Raw genomic sequence first — 13256 nt, forward strand, 5'->3', positions numbered from 1 at the left:
AGTAGGAAAAAAGAATGCTATGGAAGTGAAAGGGGTCCACAAACGGTTTGGTTACAAACATTTCTCAAAATATCTTCCTTTGTGTTTCTCAGAACAATGACATTCACACCGGTGTGTAACTACATAAGAGTGAGTAAATGATGACATCATTTTTATTTTTGGGTGAACTATCCCTTTCAGGGAACTATCTCTTCTTCTGGATTTTTATTGCGGGTGCCATCAACTTTAAGGTGCATTATCACCATCACCACCTACTGTATTGTACAGGAATATGGACCAGAGTTTCTGCATTTTATTAACAACAAAAAAAATCAAACAAATAAAAATCCAACAAAACAAAAAGCAAGCAAACAATTTTTTATTAAAAAATGTATTATTATATATGTTTTATCTCACTAAATTCTCCTAATCAGCCCTGTTGTCTTGAAATAAAGAAATAAACTTTCTTATCAATTATCAATTATATTTTTAAGCTTTAGTTCAACGACTCCGATCTTTCTAAGTTCATTCTTCATTATTTCTCATTCATTAGTATACTATTTACATACACAAATAACATCAAACTTGTGCCATTGTAAGGAACCCAAAGTGCCCAAAAGTGTTAAAAAAATTTGAATTCATACTTTTTTTAAATAAGTTTAAGGAAAACAATAGGGCTTCGCACCTCAGTGCTCGGGCCCTAATAAAAACAGAAAAGAGAAACTTTTCCCGACAAGACCTTATGGAACTATAAATTTAGGAAAATTCAACAGGAAATGTTCTATAACAGGAATCATGAACAAATTAAATATTTATATAAAAAACCTTACTAAGGACATTAATGAATCTAGCTTAAGGTATAAAAGTGAGAAGAGAAGTGCTATTAGAAGAAAATTAAATTCAAATTATAGCAGCACCTACAAAAGAAAACTTTTAACCTCATTATCATTAGGATGGAGAGGAAAAGGTACCAGAATAGATTGATACAGGAAATCACTACAATAGAATGGAATTTCCTCAGTGAAGGCCCTGCCCATCAGATAATCTCTAGCCCCACATACATTTACCAAATCTGCAGATGCTGTGTTTGCCCCTCTGAGACTTACATATTAAGCTACCTCAACAATTGGTTTGTTTAAGCTCAGTAGAAACAGGAAATTTATGCACACAGGCACAGCACCTGGAGAAAATGGGGTTCAAAATCAAACTGGAAAAGAGCTTTCTTACCCCAACACACCAGAAGGCGCTTTTAAGCATAACCCTCTTCTCCAACAGGGCTCAAACCAGGCTTACACCAGAGCGCGTGCTTATGGTCAGGAAGAGCAGGGATCTCGTTTAAGCGTTTGTTGGGTCTGTCGTTTATGAGAATTTTGGCTGAAGTGAGAGTCCCAAAACACTTAAAGCAACACAGCATTTCTTTTTATCAGGTGTTGTTATTCCAGACACAGACAGTGAAAATTTACTGGCCGTTTCTCAATGTCAAGGATACTTCCTTGGCAGGACTAGTCCCTACAAGTCACTTCCTTCAGAGGCTAGGCGAGGCTCCTCTTAAGCATTCGGAGAACACGTAAATGGAACAGGCTAGCAAGTGCACGTCATTGCGTCAATGAAAGGTGTGCTATCATCCCTGCACGCATAGGATTGTGGGTGATTTCAGTGCAAAGGATACACATATGCATCCTTTCCTGTATATGGGATTTTTCTCGAATGAAGGACTCAGTCCTTGGCTGAAATTCCGAGGATCCTTGACATTGGAAAAGTCCTTTGACGGACGTCGATGACGTAGCATCCTTGAAATTCTGGCTTCCGAGGATCCTTCCTTGACATTGAAAAAACGGCTAGAGTTTCACAACATTCTCTTGACATTCATTTTAACCTTGAGATGGAGAACAATGGAGACTCATATCAGCATTAAAAGTCAATAACTAAATAAAATAACTAGATGAAAATAATATAAACTAAATGTATATAAATAGAAAAGAATAATAAAATAAGAATAAAAGTGAATGATAAAATAAACGAATGATAATGAATGAAAGGATGTAATAAATGAAATAAAATAAATGATAGGCTGGACATCTAAAAAAAAAATGGGTTAAGCCACTGCCAGGTGAGATATTGCTCAAGGCAAACAATTATTTCGTTCTTGATGTAAAGGGAACGGGCTGTGTCATCAGCTTTGTGTTCAGTAGTCAGGGAACTGATCAGAGAGTTGGTCATTTTAAGGGCCGTCTGAAAATACTGCCATAGTGTTTACATGTGTTTGTTTGCATTAAAAACTAATGTCAATAACATTTTAACATGACTGTTCTGAAATATTAGGGTTATGTTTTTTTCAGGATATATAAGAATATTTATATCACAACACTTATATATTTATCAGCGTGGCACATTTAATTACACTTTACCTAATTACATTTATTTAATCTAACATAGATTTCGTTGACAAAAATCTCATGGCATTTAGTTGACTAAAACAATTTAGATGACTAAAATATGACTACAACTAAATTGCATTTTAGTCAAAAGGCTATGAATAAAACTAATTCAAGATCTGATGTCAAAATTAACACTGCTTTTAAGTGACTTGACCCATGTACACCTCTTATATAAAGTCTTTAACCTGTATGAGTTTTCTGTTGTGACACTAAATTGACATAAAACTCAGTTGACAGTTGACTAAAACTCTTCCCACAAACATTACAGTGATGAGGTTTCTCTCTACTGTGAACTCTCAGATGAACAACAAGGCTTTCTTTGACCAAACAGTTCTATTTTGGTCTCATCTGACCACATGACTTTCTTCCATCACTTCTCTGGATCATCCAAATGGTCATTGGCAAACTTAAGACGGGCCTGGACATGTGCTGGTTTAAGCAGGGGAACCTTTCGTGCCATGCATGATTTCAAACCATGACGTCTTAGTGTATTACCAACAGTAACCCGGAACCGAGCTGACTAAAACCACATTACTGTGTGACACCTGCTTTTTATGTGAACGGCCCCTACGCTAATAAGATTTTGTTTCTCTCTCCCTGTCTCGTCCTCGATCCCGAGGACAATAAGACAAACAGATCCAGTTCCGGTAAATGTGAAAGTCGGCACACCTCTGATCTACTGGCTGTTCTTCAACGTGATGTCCAGCTGATGCCTGACCAAAGACCACCGGCAGAACCCGCTTAATCTCCGCTCAATCTCCTTCCATTTCAATGTGTATATATATATATCTCCCAAGGGTTTTTTCCTCCTAGGACTTTTTTTTACTTCCCCGGCTAAAATTCCGGGTTTTTTTCTCCTAGGGGGTTTTTCAACCCGGGGAGGCAGCCTTTTTGGGCTTAACTTCTATACGTTACATTAGTACTACGTTTGCTTATAATGTTGATTTATAGCCGCAGCAAATTTAGCTGCTTGTGCTATCGTGTATTATGTTATGCTATCTGTCGATTTTCTGTGCTTTTCACTACATCTATTATGTAAAGCTGCTTTGATACAATTACCAAATTGTGAAAAGCGCTATATAAATAAAATTGAATTGAATTAACCTTAGAAACAGTGGTCCCAGATCTTTTCAGGTCATTGAGCAGCTCCTCCCGTGTAGTTCTGGGCTGATTTCTCACCTTTCTTAGGATCATTGAGACCCCACGAGGTGAGATCTTGCATGGAGCCCCAGTCCGAGGGAGATTGACAGTCATGTTTAGCTTCTTCTATTTTCTAATGATTGCTCCAACAGTGGACCTTTTTTCACCAAGCTGCTTGGCAATTTCCCCGTAGCCCTTTCCAGCCTTGTGGAGGTGTACAGTTTTGTCTCTAGTGTCTTTGGACAGCTCTTTGGTCTTGGCCATGTTAGTAGTTGGATTCTTACTGATTGTATGGGGTGGACAGGTGGCTTTATGCTGCTAATGACCTCAAACAGGTGCATCTAATTTAGGATAATAAATGGAGTGGAGCTGGACATTTTAAAGGTAGACTAACAGGTCTTTGAGGTGTTCAAATACTTATTTGCAGCTGTATCATACAAATAAATAGTTAAAAAAAAAAATCATATATTGTGATTTCTGGATTATTTTACACCAGTCTATGCTTATGTAAACATGAATTAGAATGCCTAGAGATTTTGTTTCCAATATTTTATTTCTTTTTATCCTATCTTTTTAAATTAGTAAGGAAGTCAGATTATGATTGGTGACTGAGGGTCTAAAACCTCCGTCTAGCCCTGCCGCACCTTAAGGAACAATGTAAGGGTGCGTCGTATGCCATATAGAATATACATTTAAACACATTAAATGAGCAAGCCGCCACTGCGAGTAACACTTTTACACTTCATTACGCTTACAGTAACTACTGTTTAATTTCACGTGTGTTTTATAATTAATGATCAGGGGGCGTATTACAGAAACTTTCTATCTTAGGTCTTAACTTAAGATATGATGTGTTAAATTAAGATTTTTCACAAATTCATATTACAGAAGCAAATCTTAAGTTGATTTAGGATTCTCATCTTATCTCACCAAATCTTATCTCATCTCTAGTTAGGAAATCCCAAATCGCTTAATCATGTTCGGCTATCAACTGTCAGGTCTGTTACCAAGCAACCAGCAATGCCTGAGCTGCTGCTACAGTAAACAAAAGAATTGTCCTTTTAATTTCAATGGGGCAGAAAAATACATTTTATTAAATTCATTGTTATCATAGTCTGTGTTTTTTATTAGTGTTTTAGCAAACCACATGTGAGTTACCATTAAATTTAAACATTAAGCAACTGTTACTTACAAAAATGAAAAAAATATTCTTCCTAAGTGCTAGGATACTACTGTACATTTCAACATTTGATAGAGACATGAGAACAAATAGATGCTGAGTCAAGTGTGTACTGTATTCATTATGATTGCATCAAGTGTTCACGGATAGGTAACTTAACTGTTTTTTAATAATGAGGGATGACAGAGATAAAGATCGCTCCACTAGTGAGAAACATTGTGATTATGTGAATGTGTGAAGGTAAAAAACATTCAAAGAGTAATTTAAAAACAAACATTGCTGTTTTTCATCCTGCACTTTGTTAAAAAATTTAATGTCATTCTCCCGCAGTTTATCGTAATGTGATTGTTTCAGCTGGCTCTCATTAAAGTTTTAAGTTAGGACACCTGTGAGGTTACCCTAAAGACCGTTTTTAGGATGTTTTGTCAAGTTAGGATGCTTCTGTAATACGACTTTCCTATCTGCAGTTAAGATAAGATTTTGCATTTGGGAACGTCATTCTGTAATAGCTTTTGTCTTAAATGAGGTCCTAACTGAAATTACCGTGGTTACCAAACAGTTAAGATAAGATTTTAAAGTTAGGATTTTTCTGTAATACACCCCCTGGACTGCAGTGTTACAAATTATTTTTTATAAAACGGGCAGTTCTGGTTCTTCATTCTGATTGGTTGAAACGCGTTCTAAGCCGTGATAAAATACACCGGTAACCTCATAGATATGTATATAAAGGCTAGATGGCTCAAGGCGGAGTCAGCTGTGTCGTCACTTGGCGGCCATCTTAGGTCAGTGCTGCCATAGTGCTGCTCCCTGCTGCTGTGGACGGAAGGTGAGTGACATACGCCAACTAAAATGCTCGTAACTTGCTGAATTCTTGACGGATTTACAAACGGTTTGGTTTTTTACAAACGTTATTAACGTGGCTATAATTATGGATGCTTTAACATGTTTCATGAATTTTTATTTATTTTTAGTATACGTATTCAGTGTCATAGGTACATCTTTGACGTTTATAACAAACCAATCCGTTTGAAAATCGGTACAAAATTAAGCAAGTTATGGTCATTTAAAGGTACCTGCATCATTAAAACTCAATGCTACGAGTGAGCGAGCGCCCTGTCCTAAGATGGCCGCCAAAATGCGGACGTTCAACTCAATTGGCCATCAGCGCGGACGAGCCATCTAGCCTTTATATACATATCTATGGGTAACCTCACGGTTCAGACCACATTACATAAGTATCACTGCGCCACTGTTGCTGCGTATTGATTTATGAAAATAAACAACAGTGTCTTTAATCATATTTTTAATTTGTCTACAATTGCACAATTAATGGCGATATTCAGATAACTGTCAATAAATATTGTTGAGTCATCTCGTCGATAAAGAGAAAACGTTGTCTGAGGAGTTTATAACTCAAGTTCATACGTCCGCTATTATCCACTGGGTGGCGATCTTACCCAACTTAAACACTGACGCATTCACTCAACACTGAAAACACAGCGTGTGAGTTTTGATGGCTCTGAAATTGATCTCTTACAAAAGTTATTGACAAAAATGTAATTATCTCTGCTTTTAGCTAAAAAATTAGAGAGGTGATAAGAGAACAAATGAAGGTAGGATGAAAAAAATAAAAATAAACACCAATTAAATCATATTTTCAATTGTGTCTTTGCTGCATCTCTGTTGGTTGGGAACTGCGCTCTGTTTCAGTCACACTTGATTCTGAGGAACTACTTTGTTTGGCAGAAGAGTAATATTTGTACTAATATAATTACAACTTTTTTGTGTTTTATTTGATAAAATTCCTCTAACGTTATGCATATGAAGTAACCGTTTTATAAACGCAATAAACCCCTTGAAGCGTTGGGTTACCAGTGCATTTTATAACAGCTCAGGGGGTTCGCGTCATGCCTAACAACGCCCCTTAGCTGTTATAAAATGCACTGGTAACCCACTGCTTCTTGGGGTTTATTGCTTTAGCATATTTTAGAAGGAAATATTTCTTCTTTAGTTTATATAGGGATCCAGGATATTCTTCCCCTTCCTTTTTTAAGTTAATACAAACAATGAAACAAACGAATAGTTTTTGGTTCTGATTCTCTGAGGGGGAGTGCGGGGTCTTTACGGAGTCTGTGTTAGAGATCTTCTTGTGGACCTTTGATTCATGAAAGTCCTTAGCTAGTATAACAGCATATGCTACAAGGTTTTGATGCAACTCTCTTACTGGTTGATGGACTTATTAGTCCATGGGGGGAATATTTGGTAGTCTTTTTGTGGGCTTCATAGATTCACAGAGCACTGAATGTGTTAATGATTACTGCACTAGAAGTTAACAACACTTTATTTAATGCCATAGTGACATTAATTCCTTTTAGTTAAAAGAGTAAAGCTGTGCTTTCCCCACGATTATAATGGCAAACATTGAAGTAATAAATAACTGTGGCAGGTCGAGGGAAAGAGAATTAATAATCAGAGAGTGTACGTCATCTCAGATGAGAAGGGTTTTGATGTTACTACAGTATATAAATATGGAGACTGATGACTGGGGATGATCTTTGAATACATGCTGTGTTTTTGATTAACTGTAATTTTTGTTTGGCCCCTGGAATTTTTTGCCACTACTTTCTGAAACTCTGCCAATTCCTGTTAAGAAATCACTAACTCTCTACTCAAATATCAACTCTGTTATGAGTTTTTACTTCAAATCAACAGATTAAAGATAAAGAGAAGAACAGTAGACAAAAGACAAAGTGTTATGGAATAAAAATGGTTTATTGAATAATCTTAGTTGTATTCTCAGTGGTCTGTCTGACGATGTCGATTGTCGGATTAACTTTGTCTGACTAGAAGCAAAGATTTATCAGGTGTTGTTATACAGACAGTGGACGTTTACTGTTCATGACATTAATATAGACCTTGAGATTGAGACCATTTGAGACTCATATCAGCATTAAAGTCAGCTCATAAGATTTAAACAACAAAATAGAATAACTAAATACAATGAAATATATACTAGTCATCATTTGAAGTGGATCAAAAACATTTATCAAAGTTGTCCTAAGACAAAATCAGGTATTGGGTATTGGTTTTAAGACAACTTTTAGAAAAGGTTTTAATCCACTTCAATTGTTGACTAGTGTATAATATAAACTAAATGTTTATAAAAAAGAAAAATAATAAAAATAAGAATAAAAGTGAATGATAAATAATGCAATATGTAAAAAATCTAATAAAAACAAATAATAAGCTGGAAAATGGGGTTACGGCACCAACGTACAGGCATAAAATGCAGTCTTGATCAGCGACACTTATCTGCCAGATGTGATATTGCTCAAGGCAAACAATTATTTCGTCCTTGATGTGAAGGCACGGTTTGCTGCTTTATCGCAGCACGATCAATGTTGAAAGACCCTCCTTCTGATACTTCTTATCATACGGTCTTCTTTCATGTGAGCCTTTAGGTTAAGAGATCAAAGGATTTGCCTTTAATTCCATAAGAAAACGCACAATAATAAAACATATACCTTAAATGCAAATGTAAGTTGCCATGGAAAAAAGCATTTGCTAAATATTACATTTTTTCACTGCTAAGAAGGCATAATTTTAACTTTGCTCATAGCACTAAAGGAAACACACTCACGAGCACACACACACACACACACACACACACACACACACACTCACGAGCGCGCACACACACACACACACACACACACACACACACACACACACACACACACACACACGTAAGGCGATCAGAGATAAATGAAGTTTTCTAGCAGCAGAAGCGAGGATGAGATGATTTAGTTTTGACTGAGAAAAGGAAAGACAGCGTTATTGGTCACACCTTACAAGAGTTCACACTGTATCATGATCATTTTCATCTTAATTTCAGGATGCCCATGGGTTACTTTGAAAGTCTGCTTAAACTTTAAACGTTTCATACCTATAGTAAAACATGGAAGAGGCCCGGTTATGTTTCTGGGCGGTTTTGCTGCACCTGGCACAGTGTGCCATTACTCTATGCAGGATCCTGAGCAAAAGCAAAGTCTGATTTCTACCAAGGAGGATAAGGGCCAAGCCAAAATAAAAAATAAAACCATCTCGAGATTAAAGTCATTATTTAACGAGAAAAAAAGTCATAATAAATATAATTTTGAGAATAAAGTCGTTATTTAACAAGAATAAAGTTTACATTAACGTGTTTGGAGCGATGTGAACAAGCAGATCTGCAAAGCAGATACCAAATAACATACCTGTCTTATTAATAAAACATGAGGGAGATGCGCTCAGAAAGGCAATTTAAGGAATCTCCCTCATATAAAAGGCAATATGGGGGGAGTTAATGTGAACAAAAAAAATTTGGTGCACACCTTAATAAAACAGGCATGAAATAAACAGAATATTGTGATGAATAATGGGTTTTGTTAATTGGGTAGGGTAAAGTATACGCACATGGAGGCGCACCGGTGATGGGGGATATTAATCGTATGGACAAGGGAGGAATGGAAAGACTCTGCGGCTTTGTAAACTAACAATTGAGATAAATGCAACGAGTAGGCGTGTTCTTATGAAAGAAACAATATAAAAGCTTTACGTTAAGTGCAGACCCTTATAAAACCCTAAAAGACAACACTGAATGTGGCTTAATGCATCTACACAGTAATATTAAAACACCATATTCAACAAACATTTTATTAATAAAAACATTTTGTGTACAGGCAAGCAGAAGATCCCAGAATAAGAACACAAACTGCTAAAGGGCACGTTTGTTTCCTTCAATGAAAACGAGCACATTCTGGGCTTTTCTGCTATTAATAATATATGATAGTGTGTAATGAATTTAGTGTGTTTATATTACTGTGTTAATGCAGTAAACAACGTAAAAAATAAGCCTAAATTGAATATATTGACGACTTTATTCTCGTTAAGAAACGACTTTATTCTTGAAATTATGTTTATTCTGACTTTCTCGAAATTTAACAACTTCTTTCTCGCATTTTAATGACTTCAATCTTGAGATGGTTTTAATTTTTATTTTAGCTTGGCCCTAATCCTCCTTCGTACTGTCTTAATGCAGTAATCAACGTAAAGAATAAGCCTAAACTGAATATATTGACTTCATTCTCGTTAAATACGACTTCATTCTCGTTAAATAACCACTTCATTTTGGCATTTTAATGACTTTAATCTCGATATGGTTTTATTTTAGCTTGGCCCTATCCCTCCTTGGTAAATTTCTATAAATAGGCTACTGATAACTTGTCAAAAGTTCCAGCGCACACCGGCATAAGCACTTATTTAAAACAATTGTTGCCCTCGCCTTGCCTCTAATGCAAAAGTGAAAATAAAAGGCTTACCGCTGCACGTGGATTCATAAGCGATTTAACGCAACTTACGCAAGCGCTCCATTTAAACAATTGTCTCTAATTCAAAAGTGAAAGTAAAAAGGGCACGGCTGCACATGCATCTATAAGCCCCTCCCCCCTGGTAATACCGGGATCACCAGGTTTGTCACAAGCCAATTAAATGGTGGGAAAATTTCCAAACAGAAACATCCCTATAACAGGCTTAACGTACATAAGATCTGTTTACACACACACACAGAGCTACTGAAGCAGCTGCTCTGAGACACAGCCAATCAGAGCAGAGCTCAACATTATTATTCATGACCCTTTCAAATAAGGTCATAATTCATTCTAAGGGCAAATCCTAGGGTTCTTAAAGAAAATCTAAAAATGTTTCTGGTTTTGCATTTAATTAAGCCACACTTTCTGTGTAGATATTAGTGAACAATAATATTTCAATGCATTCTTTGAATAAACTAATAAAGTCATAGTCCAGTGTCCTCTGTCTCAGTGTTAAAACAATGTAATGGGTAAATTTAGGCTTTGAGATGAATGTTAGAAGTGTCCCAATCTACCTGAATTCAACCTACAGGACTCTAATTAATGGACTTTTCTGAAATATTAAGGTTATGACTTTTTCAGGATATAGAAGAATATTTATATCACAGCACTTATATATTTGTCGGTGTGACACATTCAATTACACTTTAACTAAATTACATTTAAACCCATTCAATTTTAGTTGACTAAAACAAGACTAAATCAAAATACAATTCAGATGAGTAAAATATGACTAAAACTAAACTGCATCTTAGTCAAAAGACTAAAAGACGAATATAAAACCCAGTACTTACTTTCGTAAAGTCTTTAACTTTTATGAGTTTTCTGGTGTATCACTAAATGGTGACTTCGAGTGAAACTCTTCCCACAAACACTACAGTGATAAGGTTTCTCCCCACTGTGAACTCTCTCATGGATTCTCAAATGATATCTTCTACTGAAGCTCTTTCCACATTGAGAGCACATGTAAGGTTTCTCTCCAGTGTGAGTTCTCTCATGGATTGTCAAATGAGTTAAAGTAGAGAAGCTCTTTTCACAGTGAGAGCAGGCGTAAGGTTTCTCTCCAGTGTGAATTCTCTCATGGGTTTTTAATGTAAATGACCGAGCAAAAGTCATCTCACAGTGAGAGCATTTGTAAGGTTTTTCACCTGTATGAGTTCTCTGGTGCGACACTAAACCACCATGTCCACTGAAACTCTTCCCACAAACACTACAGTGATAAGGATTTTCACCAGTATGAACTCTTTGATGAACGCTTAAACTAGCTGAAGTAGTGAAGTTCTTTCCACACTGAGAGCAGACGTAAGGTTTCTCTCCAGTGTGAACTCTCTGATGAACTGTAACAGCACTTGAAGTAGTGAAGCTCTTTCCACATTGAGTGCAGACGTAAGGTTTCTCTCCAGTGTGAACTCTCTCGTGGGTTTGTAAGTGACTTAACCGAGCAAACGTCTTCCCACACTGAGAGCATTCGTAAGGTTTTTCACCAGTGTGAGTTCTCTGGTGTACAACTAATTGTCTATGTTGATAAAAAGTCTTCTCACAAACATTACAGTAATAAGGTTTCTCTCCAGTGTGAGTTCTCTGATGAATTCTCATATGACCTAAACCAGAGAAGTTCTTTCCACAGTGAGAGCAGACGTAAGGTTTCTCTCCAGTGTGAACTCTCTTATGGACTGTTAAGGAAAATAACCGAGCAAAAGTCTTGTCACACTGAGAGCATTTGTAAGGTTTTTCACCTGTATGAGTTCTCTGGTGTGACACTAAACTGCCTGGACGACTGAAACACTTCCCACAAACATTGCAGTAATAAGGTTTCTCTCCAGTGTGAACTCGCTGATGAATTTTAACAAAACTTGGATCAGAGAAGCTCTTTCCACATTGAGAGCAACTGTAAGGTTTCTCTCCAGTGTGACTTCTCTCGTGGACTTTCAAGGAAACTGAATGAGCGAATGTCTTCTCACAATGAGAGCATTTGTAAGGTTTTTCACCTGTATGAGTTCTCTGGTGTTTCACTAAATTGCTATTTACACTGAAACTCTTCCCGCAGACATCACAGTGATGAGGTTTCTCTCCAGTGTGAACTCTCAGATGTTTTTTTATAGTACCTGAATCAGTAAAACTCTGTCCACAGTGAGAGCAGACGTAAGGTTTTTCTCCAGTGTGAAGTCTCTCATGGGTTTTTAAGTTATTTGACTGAGCAAACGTCTTCCCACACTGAGAGCATTTGTAAGGTTTTTCACCTGTATGAGTTCTCTGATGTGAAACTAAATTGGCACGTTGACTGAAACTCTTCCCACAAACACTGCAGTGATGAGGTTTCTCTCCAGTATGAACTCTCTGATGAAGAGCAAGATATTCTTTGAGAATGAAACATTTGTCACATTGACTGCACTGATACGGTCTCTCACTGGTGTGTAAACGCATGTGTTTCCTCATGAGTTTTTTATCTCTGAATCTCTTCTCACAGTGAGGACACTTGTATGTTGTTTCTTCTGTGTGAATTCTCTCATGAACAAGACTTTGTTTGCTGCTGGAGTGGTTAGGCTTTTCATCACTGTGTGCCCTCATGTGGGGTTTCTGATGAGATAATAACTTTGACTTCTTCTTCTTCTTTTCTGTGTGCTCTTCTGAATGAAGTTTTTTCTCTTGTAAGACAGTAAAGCTGGTCTCAGATCTGGTGAAGAGTTTCTGTTCTGTGTGTTTTCTCTCATGTCTCTCTAAATGTCTCTGTGAACTGAATGTCTTTCCACAGGTGATGCAGGAAAGAGTTTGTGCTGTCCGTCGCTTTTTTGATGTTGAGGACGTTTCTCCATCAGAACATGATTCACTCTTCACATCTGAAAGAAATATAATAAAAAAAATTATTCTCTTTTCACTTTAAGCCCTATTCATATTGTAAGGTTTTCTCATGGGGGGGGCGTAAGGTATTTTCAACATTACAGGGGTATTCAATGATTTTATTATGGTTTGATTAGCCAGGAAGGTTACTTTACTAAACTAAAAATAACGTTCTGTTTTTGTAATGCATTCTTCTAACATTAGCATAACGTTCCCCTAACCGGGGCGCCATAATGGGGGAAGATAAGGATGATTCTAAGGGCCCTGGTCATA

The 13256-nt window shown here is 36.8% G+C and overlaps 1 protein-coding gene across 1 annotated transcript in view; it reads right to left on the minus strand.

Moving 5' to 3' along the window:
• Nucleotides 1–7882: 7882 nt before the first annotated feature.
• Nucleotides 7883–13256, minus strand: part of LOC135741179 (uncharacterized) — a 33235-nt gene continuing 27861 nt past the window's right edge. Inside the window, exons 6-7 of the mRNA XM_065259853.2 lie at nucleotides 10940–12982; nucleotides 7883–8192 (exon numbers count right to left, since the gene is read on the minus strand). Of these exons, the coding sequence (XP_065115925.2) occupies nucleotides 10953–12982 (2030 nt within the window). The 3' untranslated portion in view covers nucleotides 7883–8192; nucleotides 10940–10952. The remainder of the gene's footprint in view (nucleotides 8193–10939; nucleotides 12983–13256) is intronic.

This window comes from Paramisgurnus dabryanus, chromosome 24, assembly GCF_030506205.2.
Source record: "Paramisgurnus dabryanus chromosome 24, PD_genome_1.1, whole genome shotgun sequence".
NCBI lineage: Eukaryota > Metazoa > Chordata > Actinopteri > Cypriniformes > Cobitidae > Paramisgurnus > Paramisgurnus dabryanus.